The sequence below is a fragment of the Diceros bicornis genome, chromosome 10 (assembly GCF_020826845.1).
Source record: "Diceros bicornis minor isolate mBicDic1 chromosome 10, mDicBic1.mat.cur, whole genome shotgun sequence".
NCBI classification, from domain to species: domain Eukaryota; kingdom Metazoa; phylum Chordata; class Mammalia; order Perissodactyla; family Rhinocerotidae; genus Diceros; species Diceros bicornis.
This window is the reverse complement of record NC_080749.1, coordinates 41,554,852-41,581,911: the sequence shown is the minus strand read 5'-3', so window position 1 is coordinate 41,581,911 and position 27,060 is coordinate 41,554,852. Positions and strand designations below refer to the sequence as shown.

The 27,060-nt window shown below is 39.5% G+C and overlaps 1 protein-coding gene across 1 annotated transcript; it reads right to left on the bottom strand.

The window, feature by feature from the left end:
* Nucleotides 1-3,563: 3,563 nt before the first annotated feature.
* DAPL1 (death associated protein like 1) lies at nucleotides 3,564-23,379 on the bottom strand. Its single transcript, XM_058548617.1, has 4 exons — nucleotides 23,291-23,379; nucleotides 14,198-14,267; nucleotides 11,728-11,788; nucleotides 3,564-3,830 (listed from the first exon to the last, which is right to left on the bottom strand). The coding sequence occupies exons 1-4, from the start codon at nucleotides 23,346-23,348 to the stop codon at nucleotides 3,714-3,716; spliced, it is 306 nt and encodes a 101-aa protein (XP_058404600.1). The 5' UTR covers nucleotides 23,349-23,379; the 3' UTR covers nucleotides 3,564-3,713.
* Between the last annotated feature and the right edge of the window lie 3,681 nt (nucleotides 23,380-27,060).

The following is a 27,060-nucleotide window of genomic DNA, read 5'->3' as shown; positions in this document are numbered from 1 at the left end:
AGGGACAGCAAATAATGAAGGAATTCATGGGAAATCAGAGGTGACCATGACAATGTAACCTTCCCGGAGATTTACAGATATCCACTAGGGGTAGGATGGGAGTTTGAGCTAATCTTATCTATTCAAAGTGGGTGGTGACTCCAGCTGATATCTAGACATTCATTCTAAAACACAATATGCACCAAATGCCAGCCATATCCTTCTTGGACTTGGCGTTCTTCTAAAGAAAGCCTATCACACAGGAGGAACGTGATAAATATTTGTTGAATAAATCAATTTTAGTTTTTATTACCATTATCTTCTTTTGTTCCTATTTTATCCCATTTTTTTGTCTGAGTGACCTGAGAACTAGCTGTTTTTAAGTGTTCTCTATATTCTTTTCCTCAGCAAGAACAAATTTTCCCTAGTATTTTCTTTCTGTACCTCTTGTTTACTGTGACCAACTTCATGTTTGCTTTTTCCTTTCTTTCAACCTGAAAGTCATCTTCATTTTCTACCCTCCAGAGGTTAGAGGTTCCACCTCTCACCACCGTCTCACATTTCCCAGTAGTCATTTCTGTGGGTGTTACTGGCTCAGCTGTGAGCGTATGTGTTTCTGGGTCTTGTGGCTAGCATAGCAATGCCAGTCTCCTTTTTACGGTGAAAGATTCTTGGATGGTTTACATAAATACTCCCTTTTGCTCCACAATATTTGTAAAATTTGCTTTACAGAGAGAGAAAGAGATAGAGAGAGCACACACGTGAGTATTTATCTTTTGGAGATAACATACTGAAGTATTTCTAGATGAAATTATATGATGTTTAGGCTTTGCTCTAAAATAATCCAGAAGGAGAGAGGGAAGAGGGAGAAGAAGTGGGGGCTGAATGCTACAGAGAAAACAAGATTGGCCACATCGTTGAAGCTTGCAATGAGTACCTGAGGGTTCAGTATAACATTCACTCAACTTTTGTGTAGGTTTGAAAATTTTCATAATAAAAACCTTAGCTAAAGCCTGTTCGTTAAAGATCTGCATGCAGGTTATTGATCTCCACAGCCAACATTTTTTTTTGACTGTACATGACCTCATCCCCAGTATGCCCCTCATCCCCCACCAAGCCATTTCTAAACTCTCTCTTTGTACTGACTTGTTGGTATGCCTATTTCCCTTTGGTCTAAGAGTTCAGGGTGGGCAGGGGCAGTGTCTTACTCATCTTTGTGTCCCAGTATCTAGCATAGAGTCTATTGAACTGAACTGAAATGAGCTCAAGAAAAGTATCTGCCAATGAATCCCCAGCTATGCACCTACCGACAACTCCGTCCTCCATTGTCGTAGTTTTTGCTGGGCCTGTGAACATACCATAGGGGCTTCTAACTGAGTGGAACCACAGCACATCCATGCAGGGCCTATTCCTCAGGAGGCAGAGGGAACAGTCAGTCCCTTTGGCGTTCTACATGCGCGGCCATATCACCACAAAGTTCTCTTATCGGCCAGGTCCTTTTTCTTCTGATACATTCTCCAAGATAATTCCAATTTCCTTTCATATCTGAAGATCACATCAAACTTCTTACTTTCTGTGATTTGGTGATTTAAGTGACTGAAATTATGGGCCTAAATTAATGCTGGGGTCCTCACTGCATATTCTCCCTTTGAGCAGACTCTCTTCCCCTGTAATGCATCTTTTGACGCTAGATAGAGAGAATGGCGCTCTTCTCTTCTTGCTTCCTTTGGGTGGTTGGCCCTTACATCATCTCAGGAAAGGCAAATCTAGCAGTGTTTCCATCTTTGCTCCCCATTTCCCTCATCATCCTCCCCAGTTTCCTCCCTGCTTCCATCTAGCCCCAAATCTTTAGCTTTCCCTTGAATTTCCTATTCTAGGCTCAGCTTATACCATCTCTTATAGTTCTCCTACTACTATAGTTCTGGCAATTTCTAGAACAGTCATCCTGGTACCACCTTGCTCTCACTACTCTTTTAAATGGCTTATTATAAATCTGTGTTCATTTTGTCTTCTTCCCAGTATGCTTCTGGGAAGGGTAAACTGCGGGTCAGGTATTACACCTGTTTTTTTTAACTTTATTTATTTATTTTTTCCCCCAAAACCCCCATAGATAGTTGTATGTCATAGCTGCACATCCTTCCAGCTGCTGTATGTGGGACGCGGCCTCAGCATGGCCGGAGAAGCGGTGCCTCAGTGCGTGCCCGGGATCCGAACCTGGGCCGCCAGCAGCGGAAAACGCGCACCCAACCGGTAAGCCACGGGGCCGGCCCTACACCTGTTTGACAAGGAACAGAAAGGTTGAGTTGCTTGCTTAAGGTTTAAGAACTAGTATGAGTCAGAAGTAGAACCCTAGTCTCCTAATCTCAGTCCAATGTTCCAGCTAGCACCCACCATCTGGCTTATACTTTGCTACTGTCCTCTGGGGAGTGGTGGTTGACCTTGAGCTTCTGTGCATTTATGTGCCTTGCAACCCTTACCTTTCTGGAGTATTTCTGACAATAGTCTCAGAGGACCGGGAACTGAGCTAAGCTAAACTGGGGTGGTTAGGACTGTCTTACTGATTCATGCTGGCATTGGCTGAAGGCTCGATATTGTCTCAAACAATTCTCTTATTCCTGAAAAAGAGCCAAGCAACACAGGGGAGGGTGTGGGATGCATCAATATGACCACTGGGCCTTAGCCAGGTGCCTTTGGCATTTCAGGAATCAGAGACAGGCTTGGCATCAGCTCATACTCCAAGGGTTGTCAAGCTGTAAAATGATGGACTGGAGTGCTGACCCTGTCCTTGGGTAAAGAGAAGTGGTGATTATTGGATAGCATTATAATTTAGAGGAGCAGAACGATGGAACTGTGAGTGACAGCTAACCTCTGTGGAAAAAGAATGTGGTTGTCCCCTACCATTACCTGAGGATGCCCTTGGTTGTCCATATTTGAGTATATGAAGAGTATATGTGTGTGTGTGGTGGAGGGTAGGAAAGCTAGAGCAGGTTGAGCTATGGCAACACTTTCCCTCCCATCCCCACCTCTAATTAAATCAACCTCTATACCCCAACCACAATGCTCTGTAGCATCGTGACCCCCTCAGTTCTAGAGCATGAACTTTCTGGGAGGACCTGAGCAAATCTCTCACTGAAACTGTAATTCTACCTTCCATCCTTGATTGCTTTGCAGAGGAGAATATGTCTTTAATAAATCTAATTTTTTCATTTTCCTTCACCAAACCTTCAAAACAAACTATGCATTTATGTGGGGAAACTGGAAAAGACATTTCACCTCAAGTGAAAATTTGAGCATCTTAGACAAACACACTGAGAAGAATCAGTGCTCATATTTGCAAAGAATATTGGCCTTTGCAAAGCTCAGCATACTCCTCTCTAACCTTTGCCTTCAAAGAGAGTTCTCTGTGGGTGGAACAACTCAGGGTCAGCATCAAGGAGAAGAGAACTTATCCAGTGGGGTAAAATGGAACAGTCAAGTATTCTGGATTCTCCACTTATTCAATAGAGTTACACATGTAAATATCAACGGGATCCTGACCTGGACCAAAAGGAGGCCCAAGAATGCAGTGGATTTATAATTTTGGATGCTTTATTATCTAAAGTCAAAAGAGAAGATACAAAAGCTGTTTTATTTACCAAGCAAGTGCACTAGGCCTATGGAAAGTTCTGGTCCTTTCTGCTAAGCTGTCAGATGTTCGAGGCAGTTGGCCAGATGGCTATGTTTTACGCCCCAGCTTAACATTTTCGAGGCTGCTGAATAATGTAGATCCTTTTCAGTGGGGTGACCTTCTCCAGAGCAGGTCTGGGTTTTTGATGTGCCATGTGCACTATTGCCGGAAATTTATGGCTGAGCTAAAGGTGAGAAGGAAAGAAAAAAATAAGCATATTGAATCTTTTTGGTCATGAAGTATTAAAGTAGTAGAATGCAATATGGTTGGTCAAGGGAATTTCACAATTTTGTTTACTTCTTTGATAGCATCTCTCCTTTTCATACCACTTCAGCTCTGGACCTATGGGTGTATGCATTAACTTGGGTTTTCCCTCATTAGCTTATCTCTAATTTTTAAAGTTATAAAATACATTATATAAAAAAATAATATACATAATGTATATGTGCATTTACATATGTTTTGAAGTGACATTTTTTGTGTGTATGTGTGTGGAAGATTAGCCCTCAGCTAACATCTGATGCCAACCCTGCTCTTTTTCCTGAGGAAGATTGGCTCTGGGCTAACATCCATGCCCATCCTCTACTTTATATGGGACGCCACCACAGCATGGCTTGACAAGCGGTGCGTTTGTCTGTGCCTGGGATCAGAACCTGTGAACCCCTGGGCCACCGAAGCGGAACGCGCACACTTAACTGCTGCGCCACTGGGATGGCCCCTGAAGTGACATTTTTAAAGGTAGAAATGATTAATTATTTCTGCATCAGTCCTCTAATATTAGCAATTATTCTGGCACGAGTATGCATATATGGGTCACTATATTCTAAGAAGACTGTGGGATCATTGGAGAAGGTCCTGAGAGGGAGGAACCCCTCAATTGTCAAGAGATCAAGAATAAAGAACCTCTGAAAGAAGTTAGGAAGAGTTAGGGTTATTTATTAGGTTGAAGCATGTGAAATTGCTATTTTTGTGGGTAAAAAATGGTCTAATATTGGCCACTTCATATGGTTCAGTCTAAAAAGCCTGGTGAAGAGAAGGCTGAAGAATGACTTACTAGCTTCAGGTAACAAAAGGTCTCCCTAGTCATGTCCACAGAAGACATCTATGAGGAAACAGGCTTAAACAGATTTAAATTAACACAGACTGAGACTTTTTGACAACAAGAGGAATTTCATATAGAACCAAGAGACCTCATGGAATTTACATTACGGACAGCTTAAAGTCAAAAGGAAGCCCAATGCTGCAAGCACTTCAGATGCAGTTTTCCTAGGAGGAGAATTTGGACCCAGTGACCTTTTGGATCCATTCCAGTTCTTGATTTTCAAGCCCATTGACACAACATAAAAGTACCTAAGGACACCTTCCTTAGCCAGCAAGGTAGGGATGCCTCAGCTCACTGGGAATTTAACTTATCACTATTGAGCTTAGATGCCCTTGCTTTGACACTCAAATTAAATAAAAGGGGTGATAAACTGTTCATGACCCCAAGCATCACATTGTGTATGGTTTGTTTGTGCTCTTCTAAACCAGGGAAATCATATGTGCCTTATATCTCTTCTCAAACATCCCTGAGCTCTGGGCACACAGCATTCCCTTTCATGTGAAACTTGACTCCAAGATGTCCTGTCTTCTTGGTCTTAAAAAATTAAACACATTGGAAGAATACACACTGAAGTGTTAACAATAGTTATTTCTGAGGGACAGAATTATGGGCAATTCCTAGTCTTTTTCTTTACTTTGCCTATCAGTATTTTTCTAAAATTTTTCTTTTACAATGAGCAGGTACAAGTTATGTAATAATTAAACTCACAGATGGTCTATGCTGGCTTTTTAGCAGAAAGGAAGAAACATAATTTAGGTATTGGTCATAAATATTGCTTTAAGAATCTACAAAAAGAACTGGTGACTTTTTTTGTCAGATCAATTATCATTGGGCCACATAACATGCATTTTATAGTGTGGTAAGGGCAGAGTGTTTTGTTTTGTTTTTCTTTTAACATTAGAACCAGAAAGAAACTTAAGAGGTCACTGACTTGAGTAGTTTTCTTCCAGACTGAGTATCTTTAGTGTCAAACTAAAACAGATGAGTTATATCAGGTTAGCTCTAAATCACATTCAAGAGATCACAGGTGGGAAGAACAACTCGGCAAGTTACTTAAAGTCAAATGTAAGGTAAAGGGAGGTGAGAAAGGAAATGAACAAATAATTCTGATATAACAGACATCTGGGCAATTAGCCAAGGTGAGATGGGGCAAGAAGACAAGTTGAGACAGAAGAGAGAAAGGCACAATGTTGATTGTTGTTCCTAAGGCATGAGAGTGATGATGGGAGGAGGTGGGGAAGCAAAAGAGAAATGAGAACACTGCAGTGGAACACACTTATTGCTGAATTTGACACTAACTCAGTATTTGAACATCTCCAGGGTAATCTCCACAGTTTAGGGGCTACATTTTTTTAATCACTTAAAAAGCTGTGGGAAAATACACATAACATAAATTTACCATTTCAACCACTTTTAAATGTACAGTGTAGCAACACTAAATACATTTTCGTTGTTGTGTAACCATCCCCACCATCCATCTCCAGAACTTTTTCATCATACCACACTGAAACTCTGTACCCATTAATCAACAACTCCTCATCCTCTCCTCCCCCAGTGTCTGGCAACTACCATTCTACCTTCTGTCTCCATGAACTTGAGTACTCTAGGTATCTCATGTAAGTGAAATCATGCAATATTTGTCCTTTTGTGTCTGGCTTATTTCATTTAGCATAATGTCTTCAAGGTCTATCCATGTTATATTATGTGTCAGAATTTCTTTCTTTTTTAAGGCTGAATAATATTCCATTGTGTGTGGATATACCACATTTTGTTTATCCATTTTTATGCTGATGGACACTTGGGTTGCTTCCACCTCTCGACTATTGTGAATAATGCTGCTATGAACACTGGTGTACAAATATCTGTTCAAGTCTCTGCTTTCAATTCTCTTGGGTATACACCCAGAAGTGGAATTGCTGGACTATATGGTAATTTATGTTTAATTTTTTGAGGAACTGCCATATTGTTCTCCATAGTGGCTGCACCATTTTACATTCTCACCAGTAATGCACAAGGGTTAGGGCCTACATTTTAACTAAGGCATTTAACTGAGGTTCTAAAAGCTCTGCTCAACTGCATCTCAGGAGGGGAATGCCACGGGTCAGAATGAATGGGAGATTCCTCCTGGGGCCTATTGGCCATCTGTGAACTGGTCTGGGAAAGTTTAGGTGAATAAAGGAAAATTAACAGGATTAAGAAGGAAGTGGAAATAATTCTGGCAAAGATAATAACTTTGGAGAAACTGCCTATAATTGTTAAATTACAAATATACAAGTTTTGTGGGGCAAGTAGCAGGGTTTTACAGGAACTTTTGAAAATACAAGAGTCAAGCTCTGTTTCGCATATACCCTACCCTCTCAATCAGGAACATCCTAATGTAGGAGGACTTGGGGGTTGTGGGTGGCGAGTCTTCCACTAGAATTGATGAGACTGTAAATAAAATAGTCAACCCCAAAAGGCCTTAATTCTTTGTTGTAGATTTTGTATCAATGGAGATAGGAAGATTTTATTTTCAAGTCTGAACTGGAAATAAGTAGGAATAGCTTTCTGGAGTACAACCTACAGCCAACTGTGATTTAGTCTGGCATCTTAGCTGTGAGGAAGCTTTGGCTTTTTCCTTGTTAGTCTTTGTAAAAGGATAGGGTTTGTAGAATGAAAGGTGTTTCTTCTCTGATTCATTAGGGTAAGAGAATCTAGGGTGACCCCACAAGAGAAAAAAATTCAAGGCTAGTATATGTGTAAAGATTCTGCCTTGCTGTGGCTCCATCACTCAAGGGGCACCATATTGAACTTGAAAAGCAGATCAATAGAAACTTGCACATTGAGAATTTACCTTCATCTTGGGTAGCTGTGATCTCAGAACCTATACTTTAGTTTGAGAAAAAGCAGAAGAAATATGATAAAGGTCTTTGTGATTGAGCTGTGAAAGAAATTCTAGATGCAAGAAAATCAGTGGCAGGTTTTGTTTTAGAGCCTGAAGTTAGGTGGTATTAGTCGACTAGCAGCTCTTCCATTCATCTTTCCAGGGTGTTAAATTTCAACTTGAATGTTGGCACTTAGATTTCTACACCCCGTTAAGCAAAGTGCTTAAAACAAAACATTCAGCTTGAGTCAATGAAATTCAAGGATACTCCTACGGTGATGAGAATCTACAGAACAAGAGAAACCTTTTTAGATTTGCAGATGCCTTTGATAGTTTCCTCTCTCCCCCATGAGCCCATTTCACATCCATCTCACTAGCTTTGGCAGTGGTGACACATCTGGCAACTTGAAAAGTGGCCCCAACTTTAGCTAGGCTTCAACATTCCACCCCCCTCCACACCGTAATCCAACCCTGTTACTAATGTTTTAACTGGATACTTTCATGTTTGGCAAAGTTTCACAGCTATTGTCAAACTTAACTTTCGAAACCGTCCAGAGAATTAATGTATTTGGCAGTATCATTCTCTATCACTCCTTGCCTTAAAAAAAATTAAGTTAATGAGCAACCATAAATCTCAGAGGAGCTATGTGACTTCTAAAAGGTCAAACAACCTGTAAGGAGTAGGAAAACTTGGTCTAAGATTAGGTCTCCCAGATTTTTAGCCTAGAGAGCTTTTGGGGTTACATAACTCCTTTTCTGCAGGAATACCATTATGTGGCCTGTCACTGGGCAACATGAATTCTCTCATTATTTAGGGCTAGAAGAGTTGGGAAGGTCTGGCTGGGGAGGTAGCGATGGAAGGAGAAAGGTAGTGGGGACAGAGGTTTGTGCGCGGGGAGGAGTTGGGGAAATAGTGGGAGGGGAAATTTTAGGCTGCTTCCCACTTAGATATGTACAATTCCAACCTTTGGAGACTGTTTTTCAGTCTCCCAAATCTTAAACTCTATGTTGGTTTTAAAGTAGGGTATGCAGAGATGAATAGCATTATGGGTAGAAATTTCCTGCCATGATTGAATGGTTGATGAGATCCTATGAATAGGGTTGTACTCTCACTCTCTCAGTTCTTAAATTGGTATGAGGATTAACATGGGTTCTTGGAACTAGACATAATTCTAGCTGAGGTCATGGATAAAGGTCAATAAACGCAGAGGATATGACCCTCATTTCTGCTACTGTATTTCTTCTGGTCAATGGTTATGGTATATGGTTAGGTCTTCATGACATATATATTGTGGTGGGAATCACTGTAATGCAGGTGAAAATTTATCAGCAGATCCCTATATCTATCTTTCTTTATCTTTTATATGTCTTTAATTTTTTTGTATGAGACTGTATAGTTTGTGCATTTTTTTGTTTAAAAAAATTAAGGTATAACTTATCTACAGTAAAATGTACCCTCTTTGGTGTATAGTTCTCGGGTTTTCACAAGTGCATTCAGTCTGTGACCACCACCACAAGCGAGATATAGAACTGTTCCATCACCCCCTAAAATTCCCTCCTGTCACTTTGTGGTCAACCTCTCCTCCCGTCTCCAGCTCCTGACAACCACTGATCTCAGCAGATCGATTTTTAAAAGGCATTAGTCTTTGTACCCCAGATTGACCTTTATTATGAAATCCTATTGTGCTTCATGTTGAATTATGGATTCCGGGAAGATTTTCCGTAGCTGTAAGGAAACATGTGGATCCCACCAGCTTCCATATTCAAGATAGTCATTTATGGTCATCTTGGGACTTGATTTTGTTGCTGGCTGCTTATCCTTTGCCTGGGATTCCAAGTGATGCCCTGAAGGGTATCTGCCTGGGACTAGACGCTAACACTTACTGAGGGCTAATTGTGTCTGGCTCTGTGCTAAGACTTTGCACATGTTTACAAGTTTATTTTATTCTCACAATTATCTCTGTGAAGTGGATACTATTAACCATATTCCCATTTACAGATGAGGAAACAGGCACAGAAAAGTCAAGAAACCTGCCCAGGGACACACAGCTAGTGAGTGACAGAGCCAGCATATGACCCAGGCCTCTGGGCTCTGATGCCAGAACCTGTTTTAACCAGGAATCTATGCAATCTTATCCACAGTCCTACTCCAGTAAACACTGAGCTGTTAAAGGGTTTTTTTTTTGCGGGGGGGGGGGGGCGGGAAGATCAGCCCTGAGCTAACATCCATGCCAATCCTCCTCTTTTTGCTGAGGAAGACTGGCCCTGAGCTAACATCCGTGCCGATCCTCCTCCACTTTATATGGGACACCGCCACAGCATGGCCTGACAAGTGGTGGGTTGGTGCGCACCCAATATCCGAACCCTGGGCGGCCAGCAGCGGAGCGCGTGCACTTAACCGCTATGCCATGGGGCCAGCCCCTGTTAAAGTGTTTTTTAATAGATGTAGTTGCTGTTAAAAATATTTGTAACAGCACACCATCTCAATGTTTTCTTATGGTTTCCAAATGCAACTTACTATTATTGTTGTTATTTGATTCTTCTTTTTATCTTTGAAATAAAGAAGTGATATTTTTAACTGAAAGGGAAAGAACCCTTCTATGTCATAAATATACGCATATATATCTATAAAAAATAATATAGACTGCATCATACCTAATGTACAGCATAATCAACCTTTACTGTAAACATTTTATTTTGGGTTAACTTATATTCTAGAGGAACGTGTCTATTCCATCCAGTTCCACTTACAGCTGTGGTCTTCTCTTGTCCCTGAGGAAGAGGCGTTTAGTGGGCAGGAGCAAGAGAATATGAGATGCAGGAGTGGACAGCTTGTGTTGCCCTGAGGGCATCATCCATCCCTGCCCTTCTTGAAAAGCTAGGAAGGCAGAGAGTCACTTACGACCTCATCTCAAATCTATCTGACGGGAGAACCAAGCCCCCTGCATTAGAAGGCTCTGTAGTGATAGCCTATAATCAGGATCTTGCCTTGTATGATCTGCCTTGTAACATCCCATGGACTTCAGACACACCTTCTCATTTCACTGCCGTAAAACCAATGCTACCAAACGGAACAGAGAGTGCCAACAGGTTACTCTGTAGCAGGCAATGTTCTGAAAACTTCAGGTGTGTGAACTCATTTACTCCACACAACAACTCTGTGAAGTATACATTCTTCCTTATCTCCATTTTACAAACGATAAATCTGAGGCACAGGATAAGTAACCTGTTCAAGGTCATACAGAGAGTAAACGGAGGAGCCACTGCCCAACGGTGGCCCCAGAGGTCTAGCCGCACAGTTTCTGCTCTAATCTTTTTCAGACCCCTGATTTTGGAAGTAATAGCAAGTCTTCCTTCTAGAAAGTGTACCCAGTCCTGTCCCTTCAATAAATGTGGGAGTAGCTGTAAGAGTGGTTCTTCACTGCCTTAAATGCAGTGTATCTGCCCCCTAGAAGTAGAATAAGGACCCTCACTTGGCTCACCTACAAAATTTAACAGCAAACTATTAAATCCAAAACCAAACCACTGTCTATCTGGTAAGAGTTTTCTGAGTTTCTTGAGCTACTCAGAAGAAATTCAAGATATAGAAAGAAAAATAGCAATGCTCACCCACCTTTATAAATAGACTTTACTGGATAAACCCAGCCGGTGCCCAGCCTTCCTCCAGCCCTCAACTGTGCAACCCTCTAGCACCCACCCTCACACCTCAAATCAAATATTTCCTTACGGGAATGCAGTGGTGGAGAAGAAGGTCAAAAACTGCTGAATTCCCAATACACAGCTGCCTTTTTATAAAAACAGGCCAAAATTTCCAAGAAATGTGTGGGATGGCCAAGCAAAGTTCTGTCAACTTGGTGTCATGATTCTTGTTTTATGTTCTATCTTATCTTTGAAATGATTTATGAAATAGACACTAGGAATTTGGGGGAAACAGCTTTTCTCACCAAAACCTCCTTGTGTTCCTCAGACTCAGAGCAGATCCTTTCACAAGGACATCAAACCTCTGAGTTGGAAAAAATGTCAGTGGTCATCAGCTCATTCACCCGTGCAGCCTCATGGGGTGGGAGGATCATACTGACTGGGAGTGTCCTGTGATGTGCCTCACCCATGGCTCACCTTCTCCAGTGTGTCATTCAGGGCGTCCATCGCCTGTATTTTGGCAACATTTGCAACGGCACTGCAAAGAAGAAAAGAAATTTCATATAGGACCAGAAAACTTTTCTACTAAAGAGGCTAAATGATTTATACAGAGGGCTATGTAGTTGGCCGTTAAGCTTTCACTCTGCTTGACCTCACCTAGAAGACAAAAAATCCTGCCTCTGTGTGCCCACATGCTACAACAAACTTTGTAGGCCAAATTATTATTATTTTTAAATTTTTTGTTGAAGTATAGTATATATGCAGAAAAGTGCATATAATATCAGTGTAGAGCTTGGTGAATACTCACAAACTTAAAACATTAGTCAAACCGGCTGCCCCTTCGGATAACCACTCCCCTGACTGATAGCCCCATAGATTAGTTTTGACTGTTTTTGTACTTCATAAAACAAATCACACAGCATGTACTCTTTGGTGTCTGGCTTCTTTTTCTCAGGCCAAGTTATTTTGTAGGAGAGTTTCAATCAGGGCTGAGCCTGCAGTACAATTTCTTGAAGGAAACTCTGCACTTGGCATATTTTCTTTTCCTGGATGATTTGTGTGGGTTAGTAGAAGTCATTAGGAGATAGACATAGATGGATGATGCTTAGAAATTTATTTTCTATGATATATTCTTCTGAAGCTATTCTCCAAGAAGATGTAAGGAGAGGTGTTTGTCCATGAAAACGAGGCACTCGTATCTCGGGCGTACACTCACAAAGCAGGTGTGAATGGAGAGGTGAATTCATGGTGGAGCGAATGCAGCACCAGCTTCCGGGCCTCTCGCCGCACACGCTCCTTCCAAGGCCCTGGGAGTGGCCCTAGCCATTTCGAATTTGTAATTTTTTATTATTTTTTCTTCAAAATGGCCCCCGAATTCTATAAGCTTCAGGCCCCAAACACCTATATTTATCCCTGGTAAATAGGGCAAGAGAGAGAGGTATTTTTGCAAGTTCTGTAGTAGTCCAATTCCCATCTTTTGATGACTATTAGAGAACAATTAAGTTTTTTAAGAGAGTCCCAATCACCACTTTACTACTTTCTGGGCAACTCTCCTTTCTGCATTTTTCGGCTGATGTTAGAATTAACAGTAAGTCCCCATTTTCTGAGGTACAGAGAAATGAATGACATGTCTACTGGCTGCCAACTAGAAGGTCATTTCCAAGCCATGACCCATAAGTTCCTGAGCCCCTGGCCCAGGCATGTTAACCTGTCAAAATGAACAGGGCTAATGCTTGAGTCGTTTTGGTAACAGAATAGGATTTCAAAATTAACCAGCTTGCAATTTGACAACAGTCTGGTATCATTTACAGAGTGCTTTCTCTATTCTAGGAACTGTCCTAGACGCTGGGTCAGAAGAGAAATAATATGTGACCCCTACTCTTGAGGACTTACAGCTTGGCTTTCATTATGTGATGGTTATTTTCTGATATCAGAAGAAACAAAAACTGCTAAAGAGGCAAATGAGTATTTCATTTTAAAGTAGGAAAAACTCTCAAGAAATTTCCTTCCCATGGGAAGAAAAGTTTAAAAGTGATCTAAAAATAATTTTATATGAAAGAGCCAGAGAAATTCCATAGTCTATTTCCCTCTGTATTCTCTTTCTGAGATGTTACATTTTTAACTGTTCAGGACATACCTTGAGCATCTTCTAATCCACTAGTTTTTAATCACTCGTCAACTCATCCATGGAAACCATCTTGAAATTAACAGTCTCTGAAGCACCTATTACACTACTTGGAGAAGCCAGTTCCACAGGTTTCTTTCTTTTTGAGCGTACTCATTTTCCTTAACCGCAGCATAGAGTGGTTGGGCCATTTGCACACTCAATCCAGCCCCCAGCTCTCTGCTTAGCTCTGGGAATAGCTCAGTGTGTCAAGGTTATGACAGAAGGAGCAGGGAGAAACCAACCTGAGCATCTATATGCCTTCTGGCTATGCCAAATATGTGGCCATTATTTTCTAAATAATTGAGTGATGAATTTAAAACAAAAAAAAATGCATTTATTTTTAATTCAGGAGATTTGCTTCAGCAGAGAGCATATTACGAAAACAGGGCCAGCCTAGGGATAATATTTTAAAGGCTAGTGTGAAAATAGGACAAAGGGACGTGTGTCAGCTTTGGATGCATTCAGGACTGTGCTTCTTAAGTACGAGGCAGCTGGGCTGGCTGCAGAGAGCAGGAAGGTGGGTGGGGGCAGTGATGGGGCCCAGAGAGAGTCCTCCACATGGTAGCTACCTCTCACCTACAGCCCCATCACCACTGATCATAACCCCTAACATCCCCCCCACCCCCACCCCGCCCCGCTGCTGGCTGCCTCAGCCTTACTTAGCAAACCAGCCTTACTTGGTTTGTCCTAAAATACAGGGAGGTCTCTGACTTCTGGAAGCAGAGCCACTCAAAACTCCTCGAGGTGATGAAGGAGAAGAAATTAAGCAGAAATCCCTACCTTGTTTTGGTATGTTTCTCCAAGATGCCAATTTCTTGTTTTTTGGAAATTCGCATTCCTCCAGCTTTTACTATAAAAAATAAACATCGACATGGGAATGGTTAGAACAGCAAGGGAAGGCTTGCTTTGTCATTCAAGGTATGAATTTAGATTTGAAAAGAATTTTAGAATTTTACTTTTTAAAGATCTAATCTTTTATCTAAAACAACACAAGAAAAAGTGACCCTGAAATAGCATAAGAAAAAATACTATTTCGGGTAAACAAGGTGGGGCGGAGGAGAAGGGCTAAACTCTGCTTGTTTGTGTTGGGAGATGGTAAACTGAGGCTGAAAAGGCAGCAGGTTACACCTTTGATTTGGGGAGGAGAATAACAACATACTGCCTTAGGCATTTTCACTGAAAAACATTTTTTCTTGTTATCAAACTAATTACATTCGTCATGATAGCAAATGACAATTACAATGTGACCCCCCTATTTTCCCACAAGATTAAAGTTTGTGCAAGGCTTGCATTTTTTCTTTCAACCAAAGCTTTCAAAAGCCAGATTCCCAGAGATGAGCCAAGAGTCAGGACGTGCGGTGATAACAAGCATTTAATTCAAGAGAGAGGCTTCTGATCCCACCAGATACGGACCTTCCATCCCAGACCCCAAACCTCGGATGTTGGTCAAACTCAGATGTTCTAATGAGTAATTAAACTGTATTAATAATCTTGCCATTCAAGAGATCAATTAGTGTTAATCAGGCTACAGATGACCTAACAGCAATTCAAGTGTTTGACAACGTCAGATGAAATCAACTTTTGAAAAGGAACAACCCATTTCAGATTGCAAGTCAAAGCAAATACTTTTTTCTGTTCCCATGAAATTTGCACATCTAAAATCTGACAAGCTCAAATGAGAAAAAGCTAAATGGACGTTGATTTGTTTGAACTTGTTAATTCTTTTTATGGAAATGTCAAACTGGCAATTTTCTGAATTTCCAATAAAGTGAAAAATAAGGAAAACTTGTTCTATTTCTCAACGCCCTTTCGAACTGACTTCATCATTGTTCTTTTACAATTATTTTTTTGATTATGTAATACATGCATAAAATACACAATTCAAAAAGCATGAAAAGGTTTACAGTATCTCTCCTATGGTTTTTTTCCAGCCCCCTAGATCGTCTCCCTAGATACTGCTAATGTTACATTTCCTAGGTATTCATCCACAGATATTCTATACAGATACCTACATATTATTATTTTTAAATGGCAGCATAAGATACGCATTGTTCTGCATCTTATTTGTTTATATTTTTCACTGAATCACATATTTTGAAGTAAGTTCCATATCTATCTATCTATCTATCTATCTATCTATCTATCTATCTATCTATCTATCATCTATCAATGTGTCTTTCTTTTTAACATCTGCTTTAACATTTCATTCTATGAACGTTCTGTGTTTACTTAGCCAATTCCCAGATATTGGACACTTTAGCTGTTTCTAATTTATTGCTATCACAAACAACGCTGCAGTGAATATCTATACATAATTTTGCACAAGTGCAAGTATATCCGTGGGATAAATTCCTAGAAGTGATCTTATTCCTTCTTAAGAGTATGTGTATTTGGAATTTTGTTAAATATTGCCAAATTGTCCTTCACAGAGGTTGTCCCAGTTTACAGTCTCACCAGCTGTGATGACAGCAACAATGCGAGCTAGAAAACATTCGGTTTTGTCAACCAATAATTAAAAAAAAAAAAGTACCTCGTTTTAATTTGCATTTCTTATATTTTATTAAAGGTTGAGATTGTTTCTCTGTTTTAGAAGCCATTTGTATATTCTTTTTATGAACTGTTCAAATTTTTTGTTGATTTTTTTCTATTGGATTGCTAGTCTTTTTTCTCTTTTTCTTATTGATCTATAGGAGCTCTTTGTTTATGAGATGCATCACAAATATAAAATATTTTACGAGTTACTGCCTTTTCTGTTAATGATGTTTTTGCCATGCAGAACTTTGCTGTTTTTATATGAACTTGTCAATCTCTTATGGATTTTTGTATCACTAAGAAATTCCCCCCTCTGATGTTTTATAAACATAATTTCACACTTTCTTCTAGAATTTTTATGGTTTCATTTTGTATAATCAATCTTTGATCATATCTTTAAATCCTTGATGATTCTAGAATATATTTTGTGTAAGTTATGTGGAAGCATGCTTTTTTTTAGATGATCCCAATAATATTGAAAAATTCATCTTTTCTCTATTAATTTGAAATGCCATCTTTATTGTATACTAAGTTCTCATATATGTATATATGTGTGTGTGTATATATATGTGTGTGTATACATATGCGTATATATATATTTGCGTCTACTTCTGTACTTTTATCGTGTTCCATTAATCTCTCTGTTTATATGCCATTACAACACTATTTTAATAATTGTAGCATTATATTTTAACATCTGATGGAATTAGTTCTACTTTGCTACATTTCCTTTGTAGACTTTTACTAGCTATTCTTTTTTTTTTTTTTTGTGAGGAGATCAGCCCTGTGCTAACATCCACCAATCCTCCTCTTTTTTTTGCTGAGGAAGCCTGGCCCTGGGCTAACATCCGTGCCCATCTTCCTCCACTTTATATGGGACGCTGCCACAGCATGGCTTGCCAAGCAGTGCATCGGCGCGTGCCGGCGAACCCCGGGCCGCTGCAGCAGAGCGCACACACTTAACCACTTGCGCCACCAGGCCGGCCCCTAGCTATTCTTACTTATTTTTCCATATGGACTTTAGAATCAGTTTGTCACTTCCCTCCAAGAAATTCAGTTGGTATTTTTTTAATGGTCTTGCTTTAAGTTTATAGATTTTTTTTAAAGGGAAGATTTATATTTAATATTCCTGGTGGTTTTCTATTCAAGAACATGATATGCTTTTCCACTGTTTACATCTTCTTTTGAGTCCTTCAGTAACTTGTTTACATAAATCTTACACATTTATTATTAGATTTATTCCCTAAGCATTTTATCTTTGTTGTTGCTGTTGCTATTATAAATGGGTCTATTCTACCATTGTAACCCTGATAGATTTTTGTTCTTATATCAACATTATTGATTTTTATACACAGATCTTATTGAATTCTCTTATGGTTTATAACAGTTTTTTTGGTTGATTCTCTTAGGTTTTCCAGGTAAAAAAATTATATAACCTGCAAAGAATTATAATATTACTTCCTCTAAAATAACATTAAATAGTGGTGATGGTAGACATCTTTGTCATCCTAATTTGCAAGGGACTGCTTTTAGTGTTTTCCTATTAAGCATGATACGTACTTGGATGGATATATACACACACACACAAATATATATATATGTATATATATTTGTATATATAGTTCATCATGTTAAGGAAATATCCTTCTACTGTTGTTTCATTGGGCTTAAAAAATTACAAATACATGTTGAATTTTATCAAATGCCTTTTTAGTATTCATGGATATGATTATATGGTTTTTCTCCTTAATGTGGTTACTTATGTTAATAGATATTAATACATAAAGATATATTAATGGATATTTTACTATCAAATCATTCTTGCATTCATGGAATAAACTCCACTTGGTCATTTTGAATCATCAAGTTGTTTTTTTATTGATTATAAAAGCCTCTCACTATAAGATTGTAATATTGCATACAGTCTAGGGAAAAAATGCTGTTTTCATTCATGGTCTGCTTTAAATTCACACACACACACGTATATGAAAAAAAGGCATACAAAGTAATCGACAGAAATAAAATTATGTGGAAACATCATCTGAACAGTCCCAGAATACAGAGGTGAAATAAACCAAAAGATGGCTTTTTGGGGAAGACTAAGGAGTATGTGCCTGTGTGAAGGGTAGTGTTGTTCACAGCACCCTTGTCTCTTCTACCAAGAGGAATCAAATAGAGGTTTAGAGCTTGGGCCTTCTATACCCTTCCCAATAATAATTTTCCTTATGACAAGTGCTTGTTAAATATGGAGGGCTATAATTATTTCCTTATTAAGTGTTTCTTTTGTTTTCCCTGATTCTACACATTTCTTCTACCTGGATTGATCATTATCGCCAACTGTAGAAGCAAAGTTGTTATAGTTAAAATAAGCAATAGTTAAAAATGAGAAGACTTTTAGAATGTTGAGTTCTGTGCCACTCATTTGAGAGGACATTGGCAATCTAGGGAGTATCCAGAGGAGTGTAAACAGAATGGAGAAGGGAGTTGTGTCACACGAGGAACTTGGGAGTCTGGAAAGATCACTTCCTAGGAAGCAAAGATTCAAGGGAGGTTAAGGTGCCATCTTCAAAGATCTGAGGGGCTGTCATGTGGAGGAGGAATGGTTTCCTGGTGAGAAAATGTTATGTAGGGTCAGAGAGCTCTACCCCTCCTGAGCTCTGTGACCTTGAGCAAGACCCTTAAACCCCTCTGAGACTCAGTTTCTGCATTCTTCAATAATACTGATTCTTTAGCTTGCTGTAGAGGTGACATAAGCACCTGTACAGGGTAGGCACTTAATAATTAGTAGTTATTACTATTTATATTTATCTTATATTGTTCCAGAGGAGAGAATGAAGACCAAATGATGAAGTTCCAGAAAGGCAGAATCTGGCTACATAGCACAGTTTGTGTTATTCAAAGTGAAGAGGATTGCCTGGTACAATAGTATGTCCTTTGCCCCTCTGTGTGTTAAAGTAAAGAAAAGAAGTCTACCTGCCATGAGTATCTTAGGAGGATTTGGGGGAGTTTGGTAGAAGTTGAATGAGATGATCTTTATTATAAAGTCCTTACTGTGATTCTAACTCTTCTCGTCTATCTCCAAAAGAAAATCTATCACTTCTTCCCTTCGTAAAGAATATAGGGCACTTACCAGAAAAACAAATGCCAAAAGAAATGTAAAAAGAATGCAAACATGGAAGTTCTTCATTCTTAAGAACAATAAAGCAGAGACACTTGAGGAGAAATTAAATATCTTTCCGGAAGATTTCTACTTCCATCTAGGAGTCTTTGAATCCTCTCTGGTATAGGCTGTGGGCTCTAACTGAGTGATTTAGGAAGCATAACTAAACCACATCTTGGATTTCCACAGTTCTTATACCAAACCTATTCTGGTAGGTAATCTCACTTGTTTGGCCATATATCATAGAAAGAAGCAGAAGGTCACCATACTATAGATAGATACATTGAGATATTAGATTAAGGCTTTCACTACATTGGGGTGACTGAACCAGATGGAACCAGTTTGTGAGAGGGTCATCTTCAAATCTCTGCTAGGAACACTGGTCACACTGGTCTCCTGGAATCTAGACAAGTCATCATAAAAAAACATTTACAACCCAAAACAATCAGGTTCTTGCCCATTTTGCTTATCCCAGATAGGTCTGACTCATAAGACCTCTTTGGAGTTCCACTGTATCTAAATTAGTTCATTTAAATTTGTAATCATTTACCTAATTCTATGTTTGGGACTATATTGTCTTTTGAATCTATGTAGAAGGGCCAACTAGAATTGGGCAAAGTAAGATATGAACTGATTTAACATTTTAACAGGCCTCTGAGTACAAATACATAAGGTAAGACTGTAGGTCCTTTTAATAAACAAAATGAACTGGAGATTAAAAAAGGTAAAAGAGAGAGATGATCTTTTGGATAGTTTCATTAGAAAACTAAATTTATGTGGGGAAAAGAAAACTTTCCTATCTTTGAGTAAGAGTTATACTCTTGTGGTCAGTTTTGTAGTTTATAATTTTTTAAAAATAGACCCTTGAGTTTAGAATGCTATATAATAATTTTCCAGTTAAGATTTTTCCAGACATTTTGCACAGTTTTTGGTAGAGGATAGTCAAGGTAAGGAAAGACAAGCCTGCAAGAAAAATTAAGCGTCTTTTCGTCACTAAGAGAATGGAGAATGCATGTGAAAAAGCTGACCAACATGAAAGTTTGTGCACACTCTGCCTTCTGACTTAGAACTTCTATTTGAAGTTAATTAAAAGGTTGGATGTTTGCAAAATGCTCATCTTGCGTTCAGAGTTGATTTGTCAGCAGATTTTAAGCTGCCTATCAAGACCCAAAAGACCCTCAACAGAAAAAGGTTGTGGAGCAAGGAGAGAGGGCTTTGGCATCAGGCCCACTTTATTTCCAAATCTCAGCCCCACTGCCCACCAGCTTTGTGACTTTGGGCAAGCCCTTCAACCTTGCTGACTTTCAGTTTGCTCCTCTATGAAACAAGGATGATGGTACATCATCCGTCTGCAAGGCTGTTGCCATGTCTAGAAGGCTCTGTGCGGGGCCTGATGCACAGTTAGCAATGAGCAAATGGCAGCTGTCCTCGCTGTCATCAAATCCCTGCCCCTGTGATGTTTGGGGTAGTGGGTCTCACAACTTTTCTCTTCAAACCTCAGATCAATCCCCATAAGTTGACTTGAGCAGACTGGAGTTGAAAGAATTAAGCCTCTGGTATTTGTTTTTTTAAAAATGATACTGGCCCTTAGGCAGCTATGGTTTCCCCCCATTTTCTGCATTAGTTTCACACTTGGGGGTCACTCCCCAAACTTCCCTCTCTCTTTAATAAGCCAGAAAACTGATTCTCTCTGGGGGTTCAGTGGTGACCCCTCTGACGACTCTGACTTATTTGATTTAAACCAAACTAAAAAGTGCAGGGAGTATAGAAAAACGCATGAACTATTGCTCTTTGTAGTTCATCACATACTTGGCTTCCTCGGACTACTTTCTACTCACCTATTTTCCGCTGTTCACATAACGGGGTTCTTACAAAACTAAGAGCGAGCCAAACCAAAAAAGCAGAAAGTCCAAAGCTAAGTTTACTGGAGCCCAGGCCACCTCATGTTTAATGTAGTCTCGTTTCACAGCATAAATTTATAACCAGGGCTAAGAGAGGTGCAATATATTATATTAACATACATGAAAGAAAAACCGCTAAGCACTCCACACGTAGGTGGGAAAGTTACAGCTGGCTGCCTTTTGAGTGGTTTCATTTTTAACTATGATGGGGACAGGCACGTGTATCTTTTCCATTGCAGTTGTTTCTGTTCTGGCCACTGTAGTAGCGCCTAAAGTAGCCCTTGAACATCAGGAGGTCTTGCAATTGGGGAGGATGATTTCTTCTGACAGCTAAGTGTTTTACCAGGCCTGCATTTCAAGCGGATTATCTTTCATGTGCCAGGTACTTTACATAGGTTATCTCCTTTAATCCTCATAACAGTCTTATAAGATGGATGTTATTTATTATCCCCCGTTTTTGAGATGAGCAAACTGGGGCTCAGAGATGTCGAATGAAAGCGGGGTTTAAACTCAGGTGTGTCTGATTCCAAAGGCCACGTCAGATCCTTCCCACCGTATCGTGTCTGTTTCCCACTTTCGGGGATCTATATATTGCTTAAAAAAAATCAGGCGAAGATTTAATGGAATTCCGGCAACAAATTATTTTTGTTCCATAAATAAAATTTTACACCCTAGCAAACTGGTTCCGACTTAAAAAATGCAGCGAGACAAGCTGAAGGATGAGGCTTCTTTGTTCCCTTGTTCTCAGTGGGGAAGCAAAAGTCTGCCTTCATCTCCATTCTAATTATCCCAAACCTCTTATCTGTAGTGTCACAGTTCATAATAATTAATTGTCTTGCCAGAGGCATTGTGACATGCTTGATGGAGTCATAGTGTGCTATGTACACAGAGTAATTAGCAATCATTAGTGGTGGGACAGAAAGTTCCTGGTGGTTTCATTCAACTTTCATTTGGTTAAGTTTATCTCTGTGTTCTTTGTGCATTAATATAATTTAGCAAATCAGGTTTTAGCTTAACTGTTTTATGAAGGATTGGGTTGGAACTGGCAGGAAAAGAATGGTGTTCTTTTTTCTTTTGTCTTTATCTTTGTAATGAGCTTCTCTTCTAATAATCTGCATGTATAGTTCCTGACCATTAATTGGTTAGCATCATTAACTTTAAATATAGATAATGTTAAATATTGCTAAGTCCAATTACAAATATCAAATGTCAGGAGTCAGCCACGGAAGACCAGGGCGTGGTGCCCAGAACTGAAAACTCAGAATTAGTAGTAAAAATTCAGACTGTTTTCCGCTGGGCTGCTGCCCACCAGAAAGTCACTGAATTTCTGTGTCAGTTTTTCACGCTTTGCGAAGGTTATACCTGCCATCATCCCCTGTAGCAAAGATGGTGGAAATAACCTTGGCCTAGAGGTGCCAAAGAATTTTACCAATAAATAAATTTTGTAAATGGAGAAAGACAAGAACAAAGGGTCAAGCTCTTAGATCTTTCTTAAGGAAAAGAGAAGGCTGGCAGTTGAAAGAACATAAAACTGGCTAAAAGTAGGCCTGCGTGCTTCAGCCAGTCTATGTAGAACATATGGTTAAGTACAATAAAACTAATTTCCACATTCCAGAGACCTGATGTGAACACCATATGTTAAAAAAAAGCAGAACTGTGAATACTTTGCAAAACACCTTGATAGCTACCTTTTCCAGTCAGCCCCCAACAGTCCTTGGGTTCTTATTAAAAAGCGCTCCTCAGCTTGTTGACAGGCAAACTACATCACTGATAACACTGCCCAACTCCACAGCCTGAGGAGGGAGAGAGAAATATGGTAGCTCTCCTCTGTGTGGAGGCTGGTTTGCCTGACTATGAAATCAGATGATGTACAGGCATCGTGGGGAGATGGTCTTAGAGCCAGAACCTCTAGGGAGGAAGGTTTCCCTGGCAGTAAATCACCTTCCAGATGTGCGTGTGTCACTCCTGACCTACAGCCAGGGAGGAAAGGTCCAAACTCCATACCCATCCCTTTCCACAAGCACTGAATGCCTTGTACTCCCATATATAATTAGATTTTAAGTCAACTGGGACATGACAAATCCCCAGGTGGTTTTATACACAAACCTAGAAGGATCAAAGACAGGAGGAAATCAGGCTCCATGAAGTTAAAGTAACAGTGGGAGGTTGAGAACCCCTGCTCTGGTGGGGCACTTCTGCTGAAGGCATAGATGGAAGGAGGGGCAGCAGCAGCAGGGAGGCCTTGCTCTCTGTGGGACAGAGGGCAGGTGGGCAGCCTACCTGCAGGAGGATGCCCCCCTTTCAGTGGGGAAGGCAGGACTTGCACTTCATTTGTCATAGCGCCTGCCGGTGCCGGTGCTGGTGCTCTGGAGGCTGAGTGCCAGCTGTGGCTGCCCCACTGCACCCTGGCTTTATACAGGCGGGGGGCGGGGCCCCTTAAGGGCATCGCTGAGCAGCAACAGGGCTTGTCACCTAGCTCTCTGGGAACCTGCATCTCCTCGGCAAGTTTTCTCTTAGAAGAAAACTTTCTTCTTATTCTCTCCATCTGAGAAGGCAAGGTAGCTGGCTAAGGGAACTCTTATTTTCTTTCACAGGAGGCAAGGGAGAGGATGAAGTTCAGTGGAATTCTTTTTCTCTGCAATTATTCATCCATCAAGTATATATGACAATGTGCCAGGCTTTTTGTCATATACTGGCATGACAAGGAGGGCAAGACAAGATCTTTGCTTCAAGACATCTGTAGTCTTTCTGAAGAGACAATTATAAAACAAAGTGCTATGCCTTCATCTCAGTCTTTGCAATTGTAAGCATTTATACTAAGAAAATAATTGGAGATGTGTACAGGGATTTCTGTACAAGGATGGTAATCATATATTTCTTTTTCTTTTCTGTTGTTTAGCATTGACTGGAATCAATACTAAACAATCAATAAACATTCCAAAATAGAGAAGGATAGTTAAATAAATTAAGATATAACCATGAGAATACTATGTACACATTTACAAATCATGTTTTCAAATAATATTTAATGATGTGAAAAGTATTCGTGAAAAAGTAGGCTAGAAACCAATAGATGGCAATTTTGTTAAAAAGAAAAAGTACAAATTTAAGCTTAGGCATTATTGTCTCTCCAGTAGTGATCAAAGTTTCACATATGGCAGGTACTTAGAAATATCTCTTTGTTCTTCAATACAATTAAAAACTCCTGCTCTTCAAAAAACATTGTTAAGAAAATAAAGACCAGCTACAAACTAGGAGAAAATATTTGTAGAACACATTTCTGATAAATACTGAAATCTAGACTTATAAAGAATTCTTACAGCTCACTAACAAACAACTCAATTAAAAAATGAGCAATAGGGCTGGCCCCATGACATAGTGGTTGAGTTTGGCACGCTCAGCTTTGGTGGTTCAGGTTTGAGAGTTTGGATCCTGGGCGCAGACCTACACTGCTCGTCAGCTGTGCTTTGGCGGTGACCCACATACAAAGTGGAGGAGGACTGGCACAGATGTTAGCTCAGGGTGAATCTTACCCAGCAAAAAAAAAAAAAAAAAAAAGATATTTAAAAAAAAAATGAGCAAAAGATCCAAATAAAAACTCCACAAAGTAGAGATATTGACAACAAATAAGCACATAAAAAGATGCTCTACATCATTAATCCAATAGGGAAATGCAAATTAAAACCACAATGAGGTATGCTATATATGTATTAGAATGGCTCAACTTAAAAAAAAAAAGGGAAAATATAACACGTTGATGAAGATGTGGAGCAACTGAAACTCTTATACATGGCTGGTGGGAATGCAAATTGGTAAAGCCACTTTGGAAGTTAGTTTTCCAGTTTCTTATAAAATTAAACACACACTTACTTGACTTACAAACCAATTTCTAGGAGTTTTCTCAAGAGAAAGAAAATATATGAACACACAAAAAAACCTGTATACAAATGTTTATAACAGCTCTATTCACAATTGCCAAAAGTGAGAAAAACCCAAAAGTCCATCAAGTGTAGAATGGATAAACAGATTGTGGTATATCCAATAGAATAGTACTCAGCAATATAAAAAAGAATAAACAGATACAACATGGATAAATCTCAAAAACATTATACTAAATGAGAGACGTGAGACTAACAAAGCTACTTACTGTATAACTCCATTTATATATGTTCTTGAAAAATCAAAACTACGGGAATAGAAATCTGATCAGTGATTGCCAGAGGAAGGGGTGGGAACAGTGGTCTGACCACAAAGAAGCAGGAGGCGACTTTTTGGGTCTGATAGACATGTTCTATATCTTGATTGTGGTGGTGATTACATTCATCACACACCATATATATATATATATATATTTAAAAATGGTGAATTTTACTGTATGCAAATTATACCTTAGTAAACAAAAATATCTATTTGTTCAATAAATGAATGAGAATACTCCAAAATGTTAGGCATGGTTACCTATAGGTGAGAGTATTACCTGTTGATTTTTATTATCTTCTCTCAGTTTTTCTATATTACTTTTTATTTTTATTTATTTATTTTTTTGCTGAGGAAGATTCACCCTGAGCTAACATCTGTGCGAATCTTCCTCTATTTTGTATGTGGGATGCCGCCACAGCATGGCCGCCGACAAATAGTGAAGGTCCACGCCTGGGAACCAAACCCAGGCTGCCAAAGTGGAGCACGCCAAACTTAATGACCAGGCCACGGGGCTGGCCCCTGCATTACTTTTTAAATCAATAAAAACCAATAAGACACCAAAAGTAAAGGCAACAAAAGCAAAAATAAACAAATGGGACATCAAACTAACTTCTGAAAATCTCATCCAAGGAAGGCAACATGTTATTACCTTTTAAATAGGCTTGTAAACCTCATTTTAAGAGAGGCATCAGCCTAGTTAACCACAAGGGGAGAGTAGTTCATGCTAGGACCAAAGTATTTGGAATTGTGCTTAGTAAAGCTAAAAGCCTAGTAAAATGGTTTCTCATGATGATGAGGTTGCCAGATAGCTTTTTGTCTTTTAATGAAAGAACAATATAACATTAAAGACATTAATAATATTGCAGAATTATACGCTTTCAGTGTAGTACTTTCTTCTTTTGTGTGTGAGGAGTCATTATTACCTTCTTCATGCCCACATATTTTTGCAGTGTGCATCTCATTTTTATATTTTACTTTTTTCTCTTAAAATTATTTACATATGGCATCTAATGCCCAGTTCTGAAAGTATGAGAAATCGATGTCAGAAATCACGGGCAAGAAAGCTAACTGGAAGGGGGATGACTCTTACGTGGTGGGATGGTTTAGAGGAAAGCCCCCTTCAAGGGGCCCTGCCCCTGTTTTGTAAGATGTCTGAGTTTTCAGTGCCTGCCTGAGGTCACCAGCTTCCTTTGCCTGTTTTTAAGATGTAGCCTGCCTTCCTCTGCCCTCTGTCTCCAAAACACCAGGATTTTCCTTTCCTCCAGGGACATTTTTAATTCCTGGTATTCTTTAGCAGCAAACTTGTGCTGTCTTCTCTCTCCATTTGCTGGACCCGAAACAAAGAATCTGTTAATAATTCGGAGATGTACGTAGGGTCTTTCCTTTCAGTTGCCACACAGACACACACCTTTGCAGATGGGGGATTTCCCCCACAACAAAACAAGTCTTGAGTCTGTGTGCAGGATGGCAGATAGACATAGTTTTGAAGTGAGTCAATCTTGATAATAAGGTAAACAGGGAAGAGTATACTTTCTTTTGCCTTGGGCCTTGAAGTTTTAGTCGTGGTTGTTAGAGCAAAGAGGCAAATAGTCTTCATTAGAAGATAATAATAGTCACTTGTTTATATGTGAGAAGATTAGTGAAAACACTAATTTCTGCAACCCCCACTACCTATAAAGTAAAACTGTACTTACCTCATTTTACAGGTGGGAAAAGGCAATAAAAAGAGGCAAATTAGTTGTTAAACACCGTGAAATGGCAGAGAAACGACTGGAAGCTGCTGTTGATCCATTGTTTGCCCAATCTCTGTTGTTGTCGAGGAGCTTTACATACCCATGAAGCATCTGGAA